Below are 22,707 nucleotides of genomic sequence, written 5' to 3'. Positions count from 1 at the left end.
CCGCATCCACGTACCTATGGGAATCGCATGCATGTAATAAGCGAAAACAATTGTACGTAATGGTGCTGAACCGGAGGTGCGATTCCATCAAGTGGCACGCGTGCTCGAAATAGTATCCGCGGCGAGCATGAATTATCACGCGAGCCTCTTCCATCGCGATTCTTCGGGGGATAAATCCCATTGATAGGGATTGCGCTTCTCTTCTTCTCTACTACGCAAAGGTCTTCCGATTTCGGTGTTTAGCGCTTGTTGATCCGTTGCGGATAAAATACTATCGCTCGTATCGAAACGTGCTTCGACATGCAATCATGCAAAAACAAAAATTTCCCGCTACCATCATACGCATAGGAACTTTGCGAGGAGATTTTTGTTGCATGAGCATGCATCACGAACCGACCCGGCAAAATGGTGACAAAAAAACTATATGGATATGAAAAAAAAAAGCAATATTGCGTGCGTATCACGCTACGGGTGGTAAAGTGAACAATTCGCTCATGCATCGAAGCGTAGAAAGTTACGAGAAGCAGTGAAAATAAATGATTGTTTTCCGTAACAATGCGTCGATAAACTGCTTTGTATTTCATCGGTCGTTGCTTTGTGTTTATTTTGATATTTCTATCTGGAATTTTAACGATTCCTTAGTTCAACGTAGATGACACGTAAATGACGTATGTATTTCAAACAATTTGCCTGCCGATTCTACGAAGTTAATAGATCAAGACTACTTTAAGACAGGCAAATGGTTTATTTATCTGGAAGATAAGAAAATTTTCCAATAACTCAACGCTAAAGATAATTACAAATAAATAAAATACATTTAAGGAACACATCCGGTGACAACAATTATATTTTTAACTGTAACATAATATACAAGTGTATCCGGTAAATGTATTTGAAGATCACTAATAAGAAATCTGACAAGCGTCAGAATAAATATAAGCGATATCAGTTAAATTCCATAAATGAAATCTGGAGTGAAATGAATATTTTAAAAATATCTTAAAATTTATTCGTGCTAAATAAGAAGCGGATGAACGGAGCAAAATAAGACCGTTAGAATGATTACAAGGCAATGTAATTATTGCGAAAGTAATTACCTGCAAACTCGCTTTTTCTTGGCGTTTTCGACAGGCGTCCTCGTTAATCAGAGTGGATTTACAATTAGACAAGTTTTGTATCGCGTATGTCTCTATACAAATTAAAAAGTAAAATAAATTCGATATTAATTACAAAACATTAATAATTTTAACCAAGTTTCTCTAAAAAAAAGTCTATAAAAATTCCCAACTTCTAAGGAAAAAAAGCAAATACACAAAAAGCATCTATTTGTGTTTAAATTGATTAAGTTTGAATTGGTGAATATTAAGTATTTAAACAATTATTTTATATATAGAAGGCGTTTAAATTTTTTCACAAAATCGTTTTATATATAAATTCATTGTGCGATATTAATTATTAATACAAGAAAGGTATTATAATCAAAATTTGGCAGGCGTAGTATTGGTTGAGCATCTCGAAAGCTGTCACTTTTTCTGTAAATTTCTTAATTTTAATATTAGAGCACACAATTAGCTTATAAAGTGTTCGTACTTGTATTCTACTAGACTAGAGCAGTTTGGTTTCTTTGTGACGCCCAATCGTATCTTTTTGAAATAAATAGATTTTTTTGACATTTGGATAGATTTTGATAATGAAAGCGTTTTCGACGTTCATGCACATCTCAAGAAAAAATATATACGCGGATTCGAGGAAGTCTTGTTATTTTCCGAGAATTCTTCAACAAGGTAAAAGATAAGATCTCGTTACGTATCGCGCTTCTTGCGTCCGCGTGAATTCCGCGCGTACGACCGCGCACACGTACAGTTTTCCCCTTCGGCGAATAGATGTGTACGCTCGAAACGCAATTGTGTCGCGTTTGCGCTTCGTCGCGCTCGCGTTTGAATCGCGCCCGACAGTAAAGAGAGGTATCTCCGCGTATCCTCCGTGGTTCGCATAAGTCGCACGGACGCGCGGAACCGAAGGCAGCACGCAGGCGCCCGCGTGGTTGGCGGCAAAGCGGAACCGCGTCGCGGCGCCCGGCGTTTACTCCTCAGTTGACGTAGCCGCGTCGTCGACGTAGCAACATGCTCCCCGTTCTCGCGATCCCGGTGTTCTGCGTCGCGACATGGGTATCCGCGTTGAACGATCCGTCATCAGGTAAAATTGCTTCACTGAGTTGACGCACGATTCTCCCCCTCTCCCCCCCCCCTGCCTCCGCACCGCTCTGCACGGTCCGAGTAGCGTTAACGCACCACATGCAATTATGCGGTAACACATTTTCCCTCTTGAAATGAATTCCGCCTTAGCCGTCACCGATTGCTATTGCGACCACTGCAGTTCGCGGCCATCACGCGTCCACGCTAGGGTGCGAGATCGAGATCGAAGGGCCTTCGCCGATCGAGATTCTCGTGAGCGACAGGGAAAAAGGGGTGACTCGTTGCATCGTTTTTACGACTTTTCCGCACGAGGTCCGCGTATTTAATCGCGCGCTCTTTCTTCTCTCTCTCCCGGGTCTTTCCTCCGAGGAAATTTTACGATCAGCTTTTACGATTGCGGTTTGTTTATTACGTGGATGATAAAAGTCAGTAGGTGATTACGAGCCGGCCGTAATTTAAACGAACGAGATTGGCCACGATCGAGTCGCCTATCCCGCTGGCCATCGACTTCGCGTCGCGTCGCGTCGCTTCGTCGCCAGGAGTTCCGCACCGCTCCCGCGGGAACGATCGTAGTAACGTTTGGCATCGCGAAGCAATTTACGTTATCCCGCGTTGATCGCGAGTGTGGGATACGCCGTTCGATCGTAAAAGAATCCCCGGACGAGTCCGGAAACCGCGAACAGCCTTCGGGGCTCTTCGCTCGAGTCTCTTCTCTGTGTGACGTTGATCTTTCAAATCAGCATTACTGATTGGGACGCGAAGTCGTCGGTCCCGTTCCCGAAAGTTTCCGCGCAGCGACACTGGAATCGCGGACACTAGCCAGCAAACGCGAGTGAACGGGGGAACAGTCGGGAATGGGTGCACATTCAAATGGGGAACGCGTACGCAGTCGGCATCGTGCCATTTCTCGCTGTCTGTTCTTGCTCTTTCATTGCCGTATACGCTGTCTTCTTTTTCACTTCTTCCGGGCCAACTAACTCTCCCTTCTCCCCCGTCACCTTCCTCTTCTCCCGGGCACAATCGCCCCTACGGTAAATAGTGACAAGTATAAATTATCGCGGCGGAAGTTAGTCCGGCGGACTCCCCCTTATCCTTTCGCGTGATAATAATTACTCCCTCTTTCTCGGGCGGGAAATGGGTTCTTCAGCCGCCGGACACGGGACAACCACCGGGCGCAGATCGCGCCGGCGATCGTCCGTTTATTCGCGCCTCGGGGGCGCGATCGCTCGTATAAGTCTCTCGCGATGGCGAGACGGACGATCGCGGAAATCTGAAGGGAAGGTAATCGCGAGACTTCCGGACGCGGCGCGGCGCGGCACGTGGTTACGGCCAGCGGGGATTAGGTGCCAGTGAAATACGCCGGCGCCATTATAACGCGCCCTGCGCGCCGTAATCGCGCGGGCTAATGACTTAACGTCGAATTATCGCGCCGTCGACCGAAGGCTCAGTAAATCCACTTGGCTTCGCCCGTTAATTGCCCGCCTCTTACCGCCCGAATTAGTCCTGCATTAGTTGCGAATCCCGGCCGAACGAGAGAGATAGAGAGGGAGAAATCCCCTGACGGGGTCTTTTTAATCCGCGGTCCCGCGGGGTCGCGTCATGTCGCACCTCGATACGCAACCCGATAAGGCCGCGATAAACACTCGGCCCCCTTGAATCTAGTCGTCACGTGAGTTACTTACGGCCGGAATGCCCTCTCGCGCAAAGGGATATCGATGAAAGCCGCGCGCGCTAGGGACCGTGACTTACGATTTTTAAAATTGTTGCAGCCCTAATTCATGCATGGCGCGCCGGGAGTGGAATTTTTATCGCGCACGAATATATTATAACTGACAGTATGGATCCGAGTGTATTTTATGCATTTTGCGAATTGGCGTTCGTATGCGATCGAACGCTGCTTGCGCCGCGCGCGTGTGTGTGTGTGTGTGTGTGTGTGTGAGACTGTGTATTATCAATATTTTCAAACTTTTAATTTTTTACTATTTTCTTTTCTCTGTATTTTCGGACGTGTATTATTTGACTTTCAATTAAATTCGTGTACCTTTGAAAGCTTTATAACTGCGATTAAATTTGTTCTGCACAATAAAGCCAGTATCTTATAAAAATATATGTAAAGTTTAGTTTGTATTTCGTTATTACGAAAAAATTTCCTTTTACACGTAGGTGATACTTTATTCTCGTAATTATACGTTATAAAAAGTGATAAATGAAATAAAAATATCGAAAGTACTGAAAATTTGAACATACAGTAGAGAAGATTTTTTTATCCCATTCTTTGCTATATTTAAATTGTTTAAATTAAAATGGAATAAACCAGTTGCGAAATATAAGCAGATAATTCAAATAGATATATTTGCAACTGATAACATGCTACTTTAAAAATATCTTTTTAAGTAATATTGTGCTTAGTATTTTTATGTCACGTTTGTCTGGCACGATATTATCGTTACTTTTAAATCAAAAAATATTCGTGACGTGCTACTTAAAATCATGGAAAAATATCTTTTATCTGAAGAAGAAACATATAAATATAAATGCTTGATCAGATAAATTCTATAGTTTTATTTCATGATCGTATTTATCATAGTCATTAACGTGCAATGTTATGTGTATTTATCTATTTATTACATCTTTTTATAATCGCAGTCTTCATTGAGTGTATAGATTTAATGTTTCAACTTAATGTTTCCGACATGACGCATGTAACAAGTAATCTAGTAATGGAAAGGCTAAATTAATAGTTAAAACGAGTGCTCCTTAAAAGCTAAACGTCAATTCACCGAAGAAGTAATTCGATTTGTTAAGTACATAACTCGGGCGAACGGAACAATTATCGCACATTTCCTATTTCAAGGTGATGGCTGACAGCGCGTGATTGACGCGCAGGCTATATTTTATTCACATTGAAGAAAATGACTTATACACCTAAGTTTTCTTTATTAACACGCGCAATAAGTCCCGTATATTAACCATGATTGAATTTTTAATGTATCTGTCTTATTTTTGATAAAATTTTATCATCTAATAAAAAATCATTTATACGTAAGAAATTCACTATCTCAATATTCAAGATTCTTTCTTTAATTGAATTTTCTAAATCACGAGAAGCTTTCGAGAACTTCACCTTTAGTTAATTTTAATTTAATTTTGAATAACCATTTAATTTAGTAGTTTTTTAATATTTAATTACAAAGTTTCAACATTACAAATTAAAATACTGTGGCAATGTGTTGTAACTTTCAACCATATCATATCTTTTATTTAAAAAAATTCAATTAATAGAAATACATTTAAAAGACGAGTATAAGTATAAATATGAAATTTGTGTATAAAGTTGATTAATTATCGTATTACCTGTTTGCTTATGTTTTTGTTCATTGTGTATGAAATATAATAATTTATTAAATACAGAAAACAGTGATATGTAAACAACAAATATATATAAAAATATCTTTATCATGTAACCGTAATATGATAATATCCAGCCTCAAAGTACGTATAATTATAATGTCTTTAAAGGTTCTTGTAACTTTCTCAGCTTAGTCTTTACTAATAGAATATCGCACCGAGCAATTAATTGGGGGAGTCTGTGATTGGTAAATCGTGTAATATTTGCCAGTGTGATTTTGCATTTGATTGCACCTAATTCGCAAACAGCAAACCACTGTCGACACATCCCTTCTCCTCTCTTCCCTATTTGCACGCAGAATCGGTATTAAACTGGCAATTCCGTGCCTCGCGCTTCGAAATCTCCGCAATAGCGAAATACGAATGCGTACGTTAGATAAATATGCCCGCAGCCAACACATGTACACGCTTTTGCACACCGTACCTTTAGTACGTGCGGTTCTCAGTTTTTTTCCGTTGCACCGCTATTTCTCATGCATCTACCTTTGCGCGAGCAAAGAGGAATGTATAATGACACGTGCGCGCGGTCCACTGCATCAAAATGCACTAATGCTATTCGCTCACGATAGAAGCACTTTCTAAAGACGCTGCTAAACTTTAAATTAAATTTTCTTTTAATTTCTAATCTTAAAATATATTTTTGATTGGCCGATAAAAAATAATGCAGCTAAATTTAATTACTTTTGTTATCAGAAAATGACATGACTCTTTGTAAAATATTTAAAAAAAGATACGTATATTGGAATATTATTTTTATGACAGGACTATAAAAGTTTATCTTAAATTTCAACGAGTAAGTTTTGGCGTATAAAGCCTTTTAATTATTTTATCCTCATCTAGCTCGCCATTAAAGTTGAGTGGGGTACTTCTCGAGTGCGGTATTATTTTTGAAGCTGCTTAACTTTTGCGACTTATCATATTTTAATATTATTATTAAGCAAAGTTTTATTCAAATTGTAGAGTAATATATGAAACTTGTTGGATCTTATAGCTTTTATATGTATAAAATTTGAAGTATCATATTCTTTTATCAAGCATATACACAGTTTTGCCGTAGAATAGTTGATATGTGAAGTTAATCGTTAAAGGCACTAATTTTAATATAACTTTTTGAGTGTTACATGTGTCCTAAGAACGTAGACACAATGCAATGGCAAGATATACAGCGGCCGGGAAACTCATTAGGATAGAGAGTAGCGATACGTTTATGCATTCGGTGCATCGTGATATATCGAGGGCGACTTCAAAGTACAGTTCACAATTAGCTCGGTGCTATCGTGAAATTAATTTCTTTCACACCCTTGGCGTAGGCGCATAACATGAGCGCGCTTACACTTTTAGGCAAATGACTTAAACAAGCCGCCTGGCCAATAAAATCCTACTTATCTCATGCGTTTAACGGTAACATTATTAAACTAGCCTGGCTAGTGCAGCTGGTTCACAGATTTTGTAATTTTTTTATATTCATATAAATAATATTAAAAATATAAAAATTTATAGCCTAACATATATAATTATTACTCAAGACTAATTAATTAATTTCTATTTAATATACATTTTGATCTTGAAATTTGAGTGCGGAAAATCAATATTGTTACCGAAAGAAATTCCTTCCGCATATTGTAGGATGAAAATTAACTGGCTAGGTATAACCAGCGTGGTATGCGCGAGAGAATTGAAGACTTATTCTCTACCATAAACTCGCGTGGGAGTTAGCTTCAGAGACCCCGACGGGGGGTTAAGCGAAACGTTTTCTCGCAGCAAGAATGGAATTGTTAAACAGCGCTTCCGTGCTTGCATGTGCATGTCCCTCCGCGAGAATGCAGGCTAGACACCTGCGAGGTGATACGATCTCACGACTGGGTCGAGTGGGACACAGCCGCGTAAATTATGGCGGCGTTTTGAGTTCGCGCTACCGCGAATTCAGCTAACGACCTTTTAACTTCTCGCGACGGAGGCGGCAGGATCTGCTCGCGATGCGAAAGCGAGTGGTTTTCGAGGATGACGACGACGACGACGACGACGACGACGAATTGCATGCACTCCTTTATGCGATATTGACCACATTTGTCCCTTTCTAATTGTCACGCGAACGGCCATTGCGCGCGTGCGGCCGCATATTTGTCTCTTACGATCGACCGACGCACCGGGGAACACGACGAAATTGGATCATTTCATCGAACAGACGAAAAAAAAAAAAACGTACAACGTGTTAACAGCGACGTTATTGGGAATCTGGCGAAGCAAACGTTGTCATCGATTTTAATTCAATTTTACGGTTTCGCGACCTTTACGAATGCCTGTTACCGTGATCACCGGTTTTACCATATCTTCGTAACGATATTTATAACAATACGTTCACATGGATATATGTATATACATTTTTGTATCAATTTTATGTATCATATTTCTTATTGACTATTTTGTGAAACTAGACATACCCGCATAAACTATACTTTTGATATTAATCTCGCAATGAATGTAATATGTCTTTATATATATTGTTAATATGTTATCAACTTATCTAGAATACATGAAATCTTATTTAGAACATATCTATTGAACATTTATATTAAAAATATTCGTTAAATATCTATTTCATTGGTTGATTAAAATTTTTAATAATATTTTGAGGTACTTTTTATATTTCTCAACATCTTGTTAGATTAAAAATAATAACTCATCTTCTTAGAATAGATTGACTGACATGCATACTTGTCATTCTAAAATATTAAGTACGACATGTCCAAAATAACTACTTAAATATTTTTGAAGTATGATGTCACAAAAGTTAATGTAATGATACTTAACGTGAATAAATTTACATTAAATCCTATAAAGATAGAAAATTGAATCAAGGTATTTTGAAATAAATGTAATAGAGATATGAAATACCCATATTTAAAGTTAATTTGAAATAACTTCAACTCGCAAGCTTTCTTTGACAAATATAACAGATATGTCATTACAAAGGTTAACTGCAACCTGATTGCTTACAAGTTTAATGTTACGGAATTTTTTTGCCGTATCTCTCCCGCTTATCGTTTTTTCAATGTCGTGTTCTGAGCCAGATATGTGTAATTCTTCATACCCTCTAGATCATGCTAAGCATCTGCGCGTAACGAAAGTTTCATGGCTAATTACCAATGATAAATCGTAGGACAACGCTAACGACGTTCGTCGAAGAAAAAAGGAGCATTCATCATTGTCGTGTTTTCATCGCCAGCCTACGACATAATATCGCTTCGTAATTCTGATCGTTCTTTCGTTTTCTACATCTACACGTTTCATGTCAGAGAAAACATCATGACTAAACTATAATGAATATTAGTTATATTTGTTATCTATTGTTATCAATTGTCATCTTACTCACTTATTCTTGATACTTAATTATTATGATATATTTTCCTATGGCAGATTTATTCCGAGTAACTCTCTGTACATTAAATCTGGAACACATTGGATAAATTTAAAAAATAAGAGAATATAATTTATCTTAAGAAATTAAAAAAAAAAGAATTCTTATTTATATAAGAAAAAATTTTTAACTTGTGTAAAGATTTGTGAATTTAGGCACACATTCAATATTAAAATGCATATGCACAATTATATAGTAAAATGATTGACATTATAATATTTCTGTCGCGCAAAAAATTTATTTCAAATTATTCCAAAAATTCATATTCGCTATAAATGTAAGTGCGGAAAATTTGGAACTTAATAATGTTACATATAAATACAAATGTTTATTTAAAATAGTTCGTATAAATAATTCACATAATATTTGTTATTATAATACTTCTTGCTATTATATTACAATGACAATTACTATAAAAAAAGTATTTTGAAATGTTACTTTATAAATAAATATTTTATCGTTTGAGTCTCATTATCTTGACGCGAAATTCTCTTAGAAATGCGATTTAATTTCTTAAATTTATCTAATTATCTATAGAAAGTTACGATTTTAAAATTATATTGAAAAACAGAAGAAAATAAATTATTCTTAATGCAATTATTAGTCCATACGAGAAACTATTCTAAAAACTATTTCCAAAAACTGCCGATGTGTGGCAATTGTATTTCTTTGCTTTTTTAAAATGATCTTATTAATAACAAAACCGAAGTCATTGTACTAACTGTAACCTCTACTTGATTAACAAAACATTAATAACTACGTATCGTATATCACGCAAATTTATCGCTTGTTCGAATTGAACTCGTCTTCGTGCTCGCGCAGCGTGGCAACTCTTTCGCGAATTAACAATTGTAAATTAACGATCCACTAGAGAAAGAGAGAGAGAAAGAGAGAGGGGGGGGGGGGGGAGAGAGATCTTGACAAATATATCTCTCCTTTTTCTCTCTTTCCCTCGCTTGGCCGTGTTCGCTATCGCTCCTTCTCGCGCGCAATCAATCACTTTATTTCGTAGGCTGCTCGATGAAAAATCACCGAGGTCGCAATAAATCACAAAACCGAGTTATGAAAGATCCACACGCGCGCTCGGCCACCGACCGAGACGGGCGCGTGATCGCGATGGCTTTCGAAAGCGCGCACGATCGTGATCCGGATCACTCGATCTTTTTTTTTGTTTTTTTTTTTTGCGAAGTTGAATTTTTCGGATAGGGTGATAAAACGGTGTACGCGCGCGTAACCGGGGTACGCGCATCTTTGCAGTTCTTTTGATGTCGAATTGATGAAAATTCGTTGTCCTGTATCCTGTCCCGGGCGCGTCAACGTTTGCGTGTCTTGAATACGCGTTTGATCGAGATGCGGACAACTTTCACAACGCCGCCGTGCCGCAGATTTACGCTTGAGCGGATTTCGACTGTATCCTCGTTCCCGTCGAATTATTCTCAAATTGTTGCTGCCGGGGAGCGCGGACCCGACCCGAACTTGCCACGTTGATTCCGCGTCGGAGGTTCGCCTTTATGCTCGCGTTACGACCGGGTTGACAATTCGCGCGGGTCCTAATGACCGCGTGCCCCACGCGGTTTCGTTTGCAAATGAATTTATCATTCGCCGCGCGCTGTTTAGACAAGAGACGAGATAGAGAGAGAGAGAGAGAGAGAGAGAGAGAGAGAGATAATGAGAGGTTGCGGGGATAAGAACGGGCAAGACTCTGTTTTCCTCGACATTTTACACTGTCGCCACCGTCGCCGCTGTTTACGCGTCTTCCGCGACGTGAATCTCTCGTCGCGCTTTAGTCACGGCGCATTACACCCTTTGCGCGTAGGGGAGGCGTGCGAATGAGGAGCACTCGATTATTCATTCCTAACGCGCGCGCGAGGGAGAGGTAGACGCGCGCGTGTCACGCGGCGCGGGCGCCGTCGCATCTTAAGAAAGTCACGCGCGCGAGGAGTGTTTTTACAAGTGGGTCGCGGGCAAAAGCGTCCGCGATAATTGCTTATCCAAACACGGTGACTATTTAAACAAAGCCGTACCGCGCGTCCTTCCGCGAGTTTACACGACCCAGTTCTATTGTCCCTCTCCCTTCTTCTTCTTCTGCCTCTCTTCTCCTCCTCTCAGCGTTTGATCGTAGGATTTCGAATGACAGTTCAGCAGAATCGAAGATAATCTTGAGCACGGAACGAACTCCGTTCACGATCGCGGCGCACGATAGAATCGCTATCACCTCCCCCTCCCCTTTTCCCGTAACCGCCACCCGTGGAAGAGTGGCGGAATCGCTCGTCGCCGTAGTCGGCGAGGTGATGGCTCTCCCACAGCGTGTCGGCGGACAAGCGGAGGTAGAATCGGGGTATCCAATTAACGGCACTCTTCCTGGGCAAGTGTTTAAACTCGAGTAAAGGCTGAAAACCCGCTGAAATACGAAATTCTCGTGGCCCGATTAACCCCGCTGCGCCGCGAAATCAATGAGTAACGGCGGGAAGAAAGGTGAGCAAACCGGGTGAGGGCGAGCTATTGGAGTCCGAATCGGAGGCAGGGGGAGGAGGGGAGGGTGAGAGGGGAACTATATAACCGCCCATTATCAACCTAATTAAAGGTACCTACTTGCCCTCCGTGGTCGCTCACCCGACTACGGGCTAAAACTCTCAGCTCTACTATACCGGGGGAGAGGGGGGGGGGAGGGGAAGGGCTGCCCGCCAACTCATTCCCCGATTCTCGTAGTGCGCGCGCGCAACCTCGACACGCCAAGTATTTTACAGTCCGTTATTTAACCCCAATTAATTAGTCTATCCGCGTGCCGCCGCAACTTTTCCCCCTAGCCTACACTCACGCTCGGAGCAGTCGTTACGTTCGCGCCCGCGTGCCGTTCGTATCAGGCTACTTCGTTACAGATTATCACTCCAACGTTCGCAAACGTTCTCGCACCTGGCTTATTTTTGTTCCACTTGTCTGTAGATTTCCGGCGCGATCATATTTCACTGCGGCTAATCGCCGAATGTACTCGTCGACGGGGCGACGGGGAATGTTGGCGGTAGTAGAGAGCAAGGCTGGATTCCTTAATTTTCTTTTAATTGCTTGTTTAATCATCCTTATCTTTTTGGAAAAATGTCTTTGTACAATTATGAAAGTTTTTATCTCTCTCAGAGATACTCGTAAAAAAGATCTCTCCTTCTCAGTTGGATCTGCAAAATAATTTTATTTACTCAAGATTTTTTTATTCGTTTTATTTCTATGACTTTTTTCTCGAAAATAGGTTGTGAATACTCTTCTCTCTATAGAATTTTTAGTTTTAGAACAGAAAACGTTTCTAGTGAAGGTATTAAGGATTGATTTGCTTGTTGTATTGCTGTGTTATTAACACGCATGTTGCATCCGCTATATTGGTTTATTTTTTATTTTGCAATTTTTATTTTAAATTGGTCTATCAATAATCTTAAAAAAATTCTTGTGTTTTAAGCAACTCGGTTTATTTTTATACATTTTTAATAGGATATAAATTAGTTCTGACATTTTAAATTTTGAAAATTTTGAAAATTTGACTTTATATCCGTAATCATTTGGTATGTAAAAAAACTTGTGTGTACCACATTTCAGGTTACTAAAACTATTTTTTGCATTTCTAGATTTGCCATGTTAAATCTGACATTTTTTATTTTGAAACTTTTTAAATCTATTTTTTTTAATTATCTCATAATTCGTAACAACTCTAAAATCTGTACATCAAGTTTAAAGAAATTTATATATAAGGAAAAAATATATGCTTTAAAGGATTAATGGGAAAAACTTCGTAGAGAGTTACCCGATGAAAAACTTATCGATATCTACTTCTACGTACTTCATACAATTAAAAAAAAAAGACTCTCGATATAACGTTCGCATGACTTTGAAAAACCTGTAAAACAGATATTAAATAATTGAGTATAATTATTCTACAGGGCTTGAGCTTCATTAGTTTGCATATAGATTGTCCTTTGTAAACTATACATTAATTCATTTGCGGCGTGTGTTTGGAACTATCGGGTCATGTTGCACGGATGGCCGTTATGTTTACCGTAGAATTATTGTCGACTGGTTAATAGAGCGTCGGCGACATTAACGTAAATCACGTGTTTGATACGAGAATCGTATATTGGCAATTAACCGTCGACGAGAATAGTTTCTTCTTCTGCGGCCAATGAATTAGTACATTCCCTTTGAAAATCAACGGGAATCTGCCGATGCCGAGTCTCACATTTGCTTGCACCATCCTTGTATGTACACAAGCCCGTACGTCGCCTGTACGATCGATCACGTTCCGTTTTCTATCTCTGACTACAGTACGGACGAACGGTTTCCGTTAACGAAGCAAGACAGATTACATGGTAACCGTAACATTTTTCTCGTGTTAAAAGCACGGCGTAACGAAAAAACAAAGGGCTACCTCCGTAGCTAGATCAGCTGTTTAAAAACCTGATTGGCCAAAAGATTTCGATGCATGTGCATGCGTGTGCGCGCCCATCTGCGCCTCGCTCACCAGTACACCCTCCGTCGTATTCTTCGGTTCACTCACTTCTCCCTGGTACTCGAATCGTTTCTCGCTTCTAACTCTCGTGCAACTCGCGCGCGCGCGCACGCGTGGACTTTACGACATCCCGGGAAGTTGGTTCTCTTTTTCCTTCGCTGCCAATGCCCCGTATATCTCCGGCATCGTCCCCCTCTTCGCCTCGTGCCATTTGATTATCGTCATGAAACTCACTGGCTATCTCCCGAAATGTCCGCTCGCGTTTTCTTATTTCTCTCTCTCCCTCTCTCTCTCTCTCTCTCTCTCTCTGTCTCTCTCTTCCCGTGAACGTATGTGGCACTCGAATCTGAACGGTGTCTCTCGCAAATAATCGCAGCCGGCGTTTCCTTCGATCTCTCCCGACCGGCTTCACGATATCCTCGCCCCATTTAATCCTCCGCGATATCCCTCGCCGTACGTGCCATAGCGCACATACGTACATACACCTACTACATACGTTCTGTGTCCGTGTGTGTGTATAAAACTGCTATTCGAGATTGCCGGCTCCGGTCGTCGTTTGGAAATCGAGACGCGCGCGCCGTTGAAAGTGTCGCGGCCGTTAGCAGGATTCCGGAAGTTTATTCGCGGGCGCTCCGTGCGGCCGATTTTTTTCGCGTTTTCTCGTTTCCCCTGCCCTTCCCCCTCTCAAAACAGTAAAGCTCACCGCGGAGCAGCCGCGAGCCGCGAGTGAAGTGTCGACAGTTACTTTTTACACACAGTGACAGTAGACCATACTTTTTATACAGAGGGTCGTCGGGAGGTTTATATCACCCGGTCAACATAGACGAGCGGTCGTTAAAAAGGGTTATTTCGTATTTCCCTGCTGAAGATGAGAGATTGCCTTGCGAAGCGCTTCCTATAAGGATTACGCATGTCATTCGCGCGAGACGGCCTCTCGCCGTATTGTCCTACTGCAAGTTTACCGGGTTTGCGTCATGAAGCGCGTCACTCTAAATTCTACGGCGGCATCGTGTCTTGGTGTGTATACCTTTCCTTTATTTCTTTAGGGGAGGTAAAAAGGGAGGGGGGGGGGCGACAAGTCCACCCGGAAAACGCCTCAACGTTGTGGACGTTTAATATCCTGGCTTAATATTACAGGTGGGGAAGAAGGTCTTTGTCTTCTTCTCTCATTCCGATTGGTCCACCCGTTTCTACTTTACGATCCACCGCAGCTGGCCACAGCTCGTTCTTCAGCGGCAGCTTGGTGTCCCGCGAACGATCGAAATCCCATTTTCCACTGTCACAGACCGTCCACTTTTTCTTGAAACGAGATTTCTGGACTTGCGAGAGCGACGTTCTCGTCCTTAAAGTCTAATTTCGCCTGGATATTATGCGACATCGCATTAACAGACGATATCCGCCGGATTTCAATTTGCCGTGAAGCGAAACGATTTATTTATCCTGAGAAATTTATATGTATCTCTCCCAAGTGGTTTCTCATACTTTACTTAAAGTTACTTATCGGACGTTTCTTACTTCAATTTCTCGTTTAAATATTTTATATGTGGAAATGTGTCTCGTCAGGTGAAGGAATAAAATTAATGCAAGATGAACTTTAGAATTATTTTCTCGTCAAGTTAAATAAAATTCACTCGGAAGCACATTAAAACATATTTGTTGAGAGACAAGAAATGTCTCTCGAAATAGTCATTTTAAGGGAAATTACGTTAAATGGTATTGTACGTCGGGTTTTAATTAAACTTCGGTTATATTACAGAGAATCTCATGTTTCTTCTTATAAAAGGAACATATATCTTAATTAAACGTATTATTTCGCAAACTGGAGCGACTTATTGACTGAATAGTTGGATATTATTGTTACGCGAAAAGCGACCATTCTCGCGTATAACTGCCGCGGTTAATTGCCAAACACTGCTATAAATGCGACATTTGTTCAACACAAATCCGAATTTGCCACGCTTTTACACCGGCGTGCACGGATAATTAATATTATAGTAACCTACACGTAACCATCATGCTCGAATTCCTTCGGGTATTCATTTGATTGTTACCCCTTCAAACACCCTTTGAAATCGCATGTTTTACTCGTTATGCCGAGTGTACTTCGCGAATTTTTAATTAACCATGAGGAAAGCGAAATCGTTAAATCTCATGTGTTTATTCGATGCGCTTAACCACGAACGTTATCAACGTTATTATGAAACTGAAGGCCGACATGCTTGTTGAAGCAGAAATAGACGCATCGAAACTGAAACAGTCTGCCGTAATTACCGCAGTCCCCATTATCCGCCAATTAAACTTGTCGGTCATTAACGCAGATCTGTTCTGGCCGATTCTTCGTTCTTACCATGGGCCACATGCTCTCTCGCCGAGGCGATCGAAAACCCATTTTTACCGTGTCACCGTCGGTCGTTTCTCCTGGAGAGCAAGACGAGTGTTTCCAGGAGGATGGCGAATAGGAACGTTGGACATGCTCGCAGCCTTGATGTACCCGCAGTAGTCCGTTCCTCGAGTGCCTGTTCGTACGCGACTTGTCACTGATTTGCGTACGTTCAAAGGGCAGGATCTGCGTGCTCGTACCGTCTAATGGGATCCTTTGTGCGAGCATGCGACTGTCGGCCGCAATACATCTGTGCTCGTGTAACGCGTCGTACACACCTACGGTAACTCGTTACCTACGACAGCCTGGTGCGTAAAATCGCGTCTCGTGATGTTCAACATCCTTCTGAGACTCCTTCTTTGTCATAGTCAAGATGTGCAAATAGCTTAACAGTACAGAGTGAGGATAAAAGTTACTCGACTGGCTCGATTTAACGAGAAATCGTTATAGATTTCGATATTTGAACGACGTTCCTCGTCAGTTCCTGTTCACGTTTAATTAATTAGTTGCTATCAATAACTGCACGTAGCGATAAATAGTATAATAAATATGGTTATCGATCGATAACAGTGAGTTTACGGATTTGTCGACACACCTAAATTAATAATGACATATTGAGACTGACTAGCTCTGTGTTTGCATCGATATCGACATTACTAATCCTTTATTTTTACCATTATTTTTGACAGACGTCAAAACACAGATTTGACGAAAAATCATGCAGTTTTCAGTGTCGACATTTGACTCATCAGTAAACGTTTACCTTTAATTAATTAATTACGTTTAATTAATTAGCTGATATTAAAGACTTACACACAGCGATAAATAATAAGATAAATATAACTATCGATTACTAAAGTTACAGATTCAATTTGTTGATATATTTACAATTTTGATAATGATAAATTGAGAATTATATAATAATTAGCTTTATTGACATTAATTCAGGAGTACTGATCCTAGATATATATTTCTTACACTAACACTAACTACTCTAGATGAACATTTACAAAATTAAAAATATTTTTACACGAATTTTTTCTGCTCTGTAAGCAGCAAGGTGTTAGAATAAAACTGAACTACCTTTTTTTAATGAAACAAAGTTAAAACTATCTACTTAAAGCTATCAAAATTTTAACGTTAGAAACTTTGCTAAACTTGAATTAGCACTCGGATGAAAATTCACTTGCAATAACACTTTATGCTTTATATTTATGCTATATAGTTCCATGTATTTTTACAACCATTTTTGACGGAAGTCAAGAGCATCATCTAGATTTAAAAAACATTATGCACCATGTTATGCACACCGATCTTTGATATAAGGTCACGAGCACGGAAGCGCACATAAGATTCTGATTTGTCGAGGAGATATGGATGAGGAGCAAAAAAAAAAAAAAAGAAAATAGCAGGTGTGCACACGTATGGAAACCGTAGAGAATTCGATGAAATAACCGAAACGTCTGCGTGGCGCCAGCCAGATCCACGTGACGGCATCAAGTTTTCATTCGGTGCGAGATCGCGTGTCACAAATTACCGGTATCGTAGCCTTTCCCCCTCGCTGCCCGGCTCGCCAAATCGATTTTCGTTGGATGTTCGGATTTTCCTCGGTCGCGCGCGGCTGTTGACTCGTTGTACGGTGCGCAATGCGCACAGGTGCCCTGCCGCCGATGATGGTAAGCCAAACAATGGCCGCCTAAAATACACGTTGGTCGAAATTCATTCGCGATCGTGGAAATTAAAAGAGAGACATGCCCTGCGCACGATACAGCAAAGTCTAATTTGTACATATTGACGTACGTTAACGGACTTTTGCAAAAATGTGAAGGACATGATGGGTTCCCGAAACCTTCTATCTCGAATAATATTTCAGTGCAAAGGAGATAATTTCGACGAAAAGCTCACATGAATGTCTATATGAATCTTTATTTTGTGAAATTTATAGATAAATAACGCAATTGCAAAGATATATCCTAAATAATTCCCTTAAATTACGAAAAACGAGCTACTTTTAAATTTTAAAAACTGTCGCTGCATAAACGATGTAATTTGTTTTCTTTTTAAAGAAGTTTTTAAAATATTCTTCTTGCGTTTTTCTTTGAATTTATAATATAAGCAGTCGCAAGTATTAATAAAATGCAAAATTTGTAAAACATTTATTTTATGTTTTCGCTCGAACGATGTTTAATTATCGAGATTGTAATTCAGTAATGAGGTAAGATTTGGAACAGTTAGCGTGTAAAATTATTGTAATATCTCGCAGTTCGATGAATTAGATTCAATCTCGTATCATTTTAGCCAAACTTTCGTCATAACTCGCATTTATCTAGGCAACCATAATTTCACGCAAGTAAAATCATTGTAAGTTTAATCTGACAAAAACACTGTCTGACAATTGTGAGCATCATGCAATTACAACTCATTTTATTTTTTCATTTAAATAAATTGTTATTCCGATACAATCAAGCGATATTAAAATTGCTTTAATCTACAAAAAGAAAAACGATTCAATATGTTATATATGATTCATAGTATAGTGTTTGCGTTCAAGAAAACGTCCTTTTATTAATTCTTTATAGGCAGCTTAAATATTTTAACCTGAGCTGCTTTTAATCTAACTTATAAAAATAATCTTTCATAAAACGATATTGATGCGACGGGAAAGATATTTAAGGATATAAAAGGAATAATATACCTTACGCTCGTAAAATTACGTGTTAAAATGTGTAGGTAAATGTCGACGACTTGCACGACGCGAAGCATGCACAAGTGCCTGTTAATTGCTATGCACCGATGAACAAGATTTTTTTCCGCGGGACATTTTTCTCAGGGCAAAATTCTCAAGGCGGAAAGGATGCTCCGCTGAACGAGTTTCCTCGCTCCACCTGTTTCCGCAAACTATCTTAGCTATTCCGCGCGCCGTGGATATAGAAGACACGCTGTCGCTAAATTGTGTTTTAAGCTCAAACTTTACGCCGTTCTCTACCCAGGATCTTACAGAGCCGTTATCCGTGCTAAGTGCGCCGCCAGGATGTTCCCCTTTACAAATCCCGAACCGGGTGACATCGTACTTATACACACGTATACATAAACGTTTGGCGGCGTATACACGGGCCGGGGCGCGCGGACGTTTCTTTGGCGGCGTGACGCGCGCGGGTATCTACAGTAATGAGATGCATTAAGTTTCAGTATAGTTCTCCGACGTGGCGATTAATTATTATTCATATCTACATTACGTCGGCGCTTTGACGGTCCCATACATCAATACGTAAATTGGATATTCAGATGTGACCATATTTTGTTACGGATGCACTTTGCAAGCTAATTGCTAATTAAGCTATATTTCACGCGGGTAAGGATATTCGTTCGACCGTGCATGTAATTTCATTGCCGCCATACCGCGGGTCGTAAATTTTTAGCCTGACAGATATTCTAAAATACAACGGATAGATTTATCTTCGTTATTCGACGATTCGTCGTATATAGCCTGGTTTTAATGGAAATTGTGCCGGCGTGGCCTAATCCTGGCTGGGAAAAATTTCTAATGACGATGGACTGTGCGAAGTTTTCCGCGCCGTTGCATTTTCGTATATTCACAAATGCAATTCGGTCGAAACTCTGACAACTTCCCGTTCATTGCCTCCACGGATCCCCGTGGAATTAGCACTTTGTTAAAGAGTCGGAGAAATTAAAAAAGAAAATGAGAGAGCGTTTTCCGCGGAGTACGGCTACGTCGGGATTCTCCCTTACGGGAATTACACGGGAACGGTTCTGCGGCCTTAAAACTATCTTTTAATACTTCGAAACGGCGTCGTTTGTTCCGTGGCGGTCGTTCGTATAAAACCGCGGCGAATTAATAGAATTTTTAATTAAAATGTGCAGTAATTGTTCTGAGGAGGGAGGAATGTATGAGGACGGCAGCAACGGCATGAACAACGAAATTGTGTGTTTGGTACAAACGTGAAAGCAAAGAGAAACACTATGCGGAAAGAGGCAACGCGCGGGGGATTTATAGATAGAGAGTTTATTACCTGGATCTGATTACGACAATCGTAGAGGATTTAATCTCGCAACAATTTCGTCGCTGCAGGTGCATCACTTAAAATTTAAATACGTCGTTATTACCGTTGACGTTCGTCAGGTCGCAGCAGGATGTTACGCTTGTATTGTCTAAGCATTAATTTTTTGCCCATTGCCAATTTTAGTGCCAAATATCCGGGAAATATCTTATTCTACCTCAGTTATGCCGTTAAAGTTACGTTCGGCAATGTAGATGATGAAACTTACTGGTGAAATAATTAACTTTAATTTATTTTGTCGTCAACTTTCTGTTTAAATATATATATATATATATATATATACATATATATATATATATATAATTGATATAATATATTCGTAATCTTTATTCAATAGCCTTTATGGAACGAGGGTAATACACGTTTAAGAAAAGTTAAAAGTGTTAAAAGACCGCACATGAGAAAGCTTAGAAACTTGTTAAAGAGATATAATTAAGAGCTCATGAATAAAATCATCGGCAGTCTTTTTAAAAGCAGTGAAAAATATTTTAAATATCTTTTTGCCGTGTCACGAATATTTGTATGTGTCTTCGGTTGCACGAAATATCAATATCGACGTTCAATTTCGTAGATGCATTCGCAATAAAATTATTATAGGATTTTCGTTCAATTTCGTTTTATTACAGCTAGTTCGGGAACCATATAATTTGCAACACGGGTGGAGTTGTGCTGTAACGACGAAACTTTTCTCCTTGAATATTCTATCGTTTCGTATAAGCAAGTTCTCAGCACACTATGCGAAGCGAGATTTACCGATAAACAATAGACCTCAATATTCATTAGTAAATTACGTAATTGCATTAGTAATACCTAAGCATTTCGACCTGAGGAGTATGTGCGCGTATGCATGTATATATGAACGTGCGTTGTATCGTACATTCTGAGGCAACATACTTTATAGTCGTTGCGCCGGAAATAGTTGTACGTGGATAAATGGTGAATAAATTAAAGCGCATTGCATGCACTCCGTTAATTCATTTCGCCGACAATTAAGCCTCGTATCGTGATGGGTCAATTCTGAAAGCACCTTATCCTGATTGCCCTTGCCGATTGTGATTGCAAGAGGATCCGTGTGAAAGGCGCTATCGGATACTGTTTTGCCAAAAAGTGTTAGCACACCATTTTATATTAACATCGGTTATCGTATTATATTATTATACTTCAAACTTAAGTGTTAGAATTTGTAAAAGCGATACAATAATGCAATAATGCAATAATACAATAATACAATGATACAATTATTACATCCGTGAGGATCTACTTGCGTGCTAAATATGAAAAAGTACCTCAAATATTAATGTGAATAATAATAATCGTTGATAATAACAAACTTTACGTAAAACACGGAAATTATAATTTATAACAATCATTAACGTGTGTGAATTTGATCAATAACACAATTACCAAATATCGCGAATCGTGTTAAAATTCTCTTCTTACTTATTTTTGATCTCATTTGATCAGGCTCGTATCATGCTTTTTCTGTTGAATATTATTTTCATATAGCGCTGTATTGATTTTACAAAGCAGTCTGTTTATAAAATTAAAGTCATTGAACAATGGCTTCGATGTAATAAACACTTTATATATTTAACAATTTAACAATAAATAATAATAAATGGAAATCAACCGATATATGAAAAACATAAGCTTTATTTAGTTACAGCGGATCTTGATGCTTAATAATATTTTTTGCATACATTTTATAATTTTTAATACAATTTATCTTCGTTTATTTGTAACTTTAACAAGAAAGCTGAATTATACATTTTTAATCAGTGTCAGAACTAAAGAATTAATATTGTAATTTTATCTGTCATAAGATAGATTTCTGAGAAATTTTTCTTTTCAAACCCCATTGGTTTTACAGTTTTAGTCAAATATTTAAATTGAAATTAAGAAAAAAATTTAACGTGTTTTGAATTCAAATCAAAGAAATATCATAAAATGTTTGGTATTTTATATTTTAAAAATTACAATTAGATTTATAGTATGTTATGCTGGGACTTTTATTTCTCTCTGACACAAAACTGTATATTTAAAATATAAAAATTTTAATTATATATATATATATTTATATATAAAATTGAGAAAAATCAGAAAAAATTATTGGAATTATAATAATCAAATTTTCTAAGTCACCTAGATTAATTTCTTTTTAATATTGTCTAATACTGTATATTTTACGTTTTTTGATGAAAGTGGGCAAAGTTTCCAAGACTTCTCTTGAATAATACGGTAAGGTAAAAATTAATTATTGAAAGAGTACATTTAGTAAATGAATGTACTCTTTTGTGCAGAATCACCAGACTAGGCAGAATCACAAAGTCTAGTAATTTTGCTAGTAGCACTTTCTTTACTTAACCTGTGATACTCGAAAATTTTAGCGTAATACTAAAATTGACAAAATCCGAAAGACTTGACCAGGCAACTTACTTTTGTTATTATTACATGATCCAAATTATTTATTTATTCTTTTTATTGCAAATGAAATCTGTAGTTAGTCAATATATAAGTTAAATTAAAAACATTTTTTGCATGTAAAAAAACGACCTACTTACTCATTCAACTGCTAGAGGATTTTTAGTAAGGCATTAAAACTATTCGTCGAAAGTAAATTGGCACTAGTAAAAGATGCTCAATTCACAAACTCGTTTAACTTCGTGATATCGGTATTGCACGTAACCGGCAGATCTTCGATCGTTTCGATCTTGGTAAGCCACCGATCGATGAATCGT

At 39.0% G+C, this 22,707-nt stretch overlaps 2 protein-coding genes across 4 annotated transcripts in view; one reads left to right on the top strand and one right to left on the bottom strand.

Annotated features, from left to right (window-relative positions):
- The window catches only part of LOC105832496 (soluble guanylate cyclase 89Db), a 169,300-nt gene that overhangs the window by 36,491 nt on the left and 110,102 nt on the right, over positions 1-22,707 (bottom strand). The gene's annotated exons all lie outside the window — the stretch shown is intronic.
- Positions 1,470-22,707, top strand: part of LOC105832499 (opioid-binding protein/cell adhesion molecule homolog) — an 89,023-nt gene continuing 67,785 nt past the window's right edge. Inside the window, exon 1 of one of the 2 annotated variants that reach the window (XM_012673501.3) lies at positions 1,470-2,196. In XM_012673501.3, coding sequence (XP_012528955.1) covers positions 2,124-2,196 — 73 coding nt within the window. In that variant the 5' untranslated portion in view covers positions 1,470-2,123. Of the gene's footprint in view, positions 2,197-9,932; positions 14,528-22,707 lie in introns of those variants that run through there. The other variant, XM_036288645.1, reaches the window with a different exon arrangement.

Source organism: Monomorium pharaonis, chromosome 6, assembly GCF_013373865.1.
Source record: "Monomorium pharaonis isolate MP-MQ-018 chromosome 6, ASM1337386v2, whole genome shotgun sequence".
NCBI lineage: Eukaryota > Metazoa > Arthropoda > Insecta > Hymenoptera > Formicidae > Monomorium > Monomorium pharaonis.
This window is presented reverse-complemented; position numbering and strand designations above follow the sequence as displayed.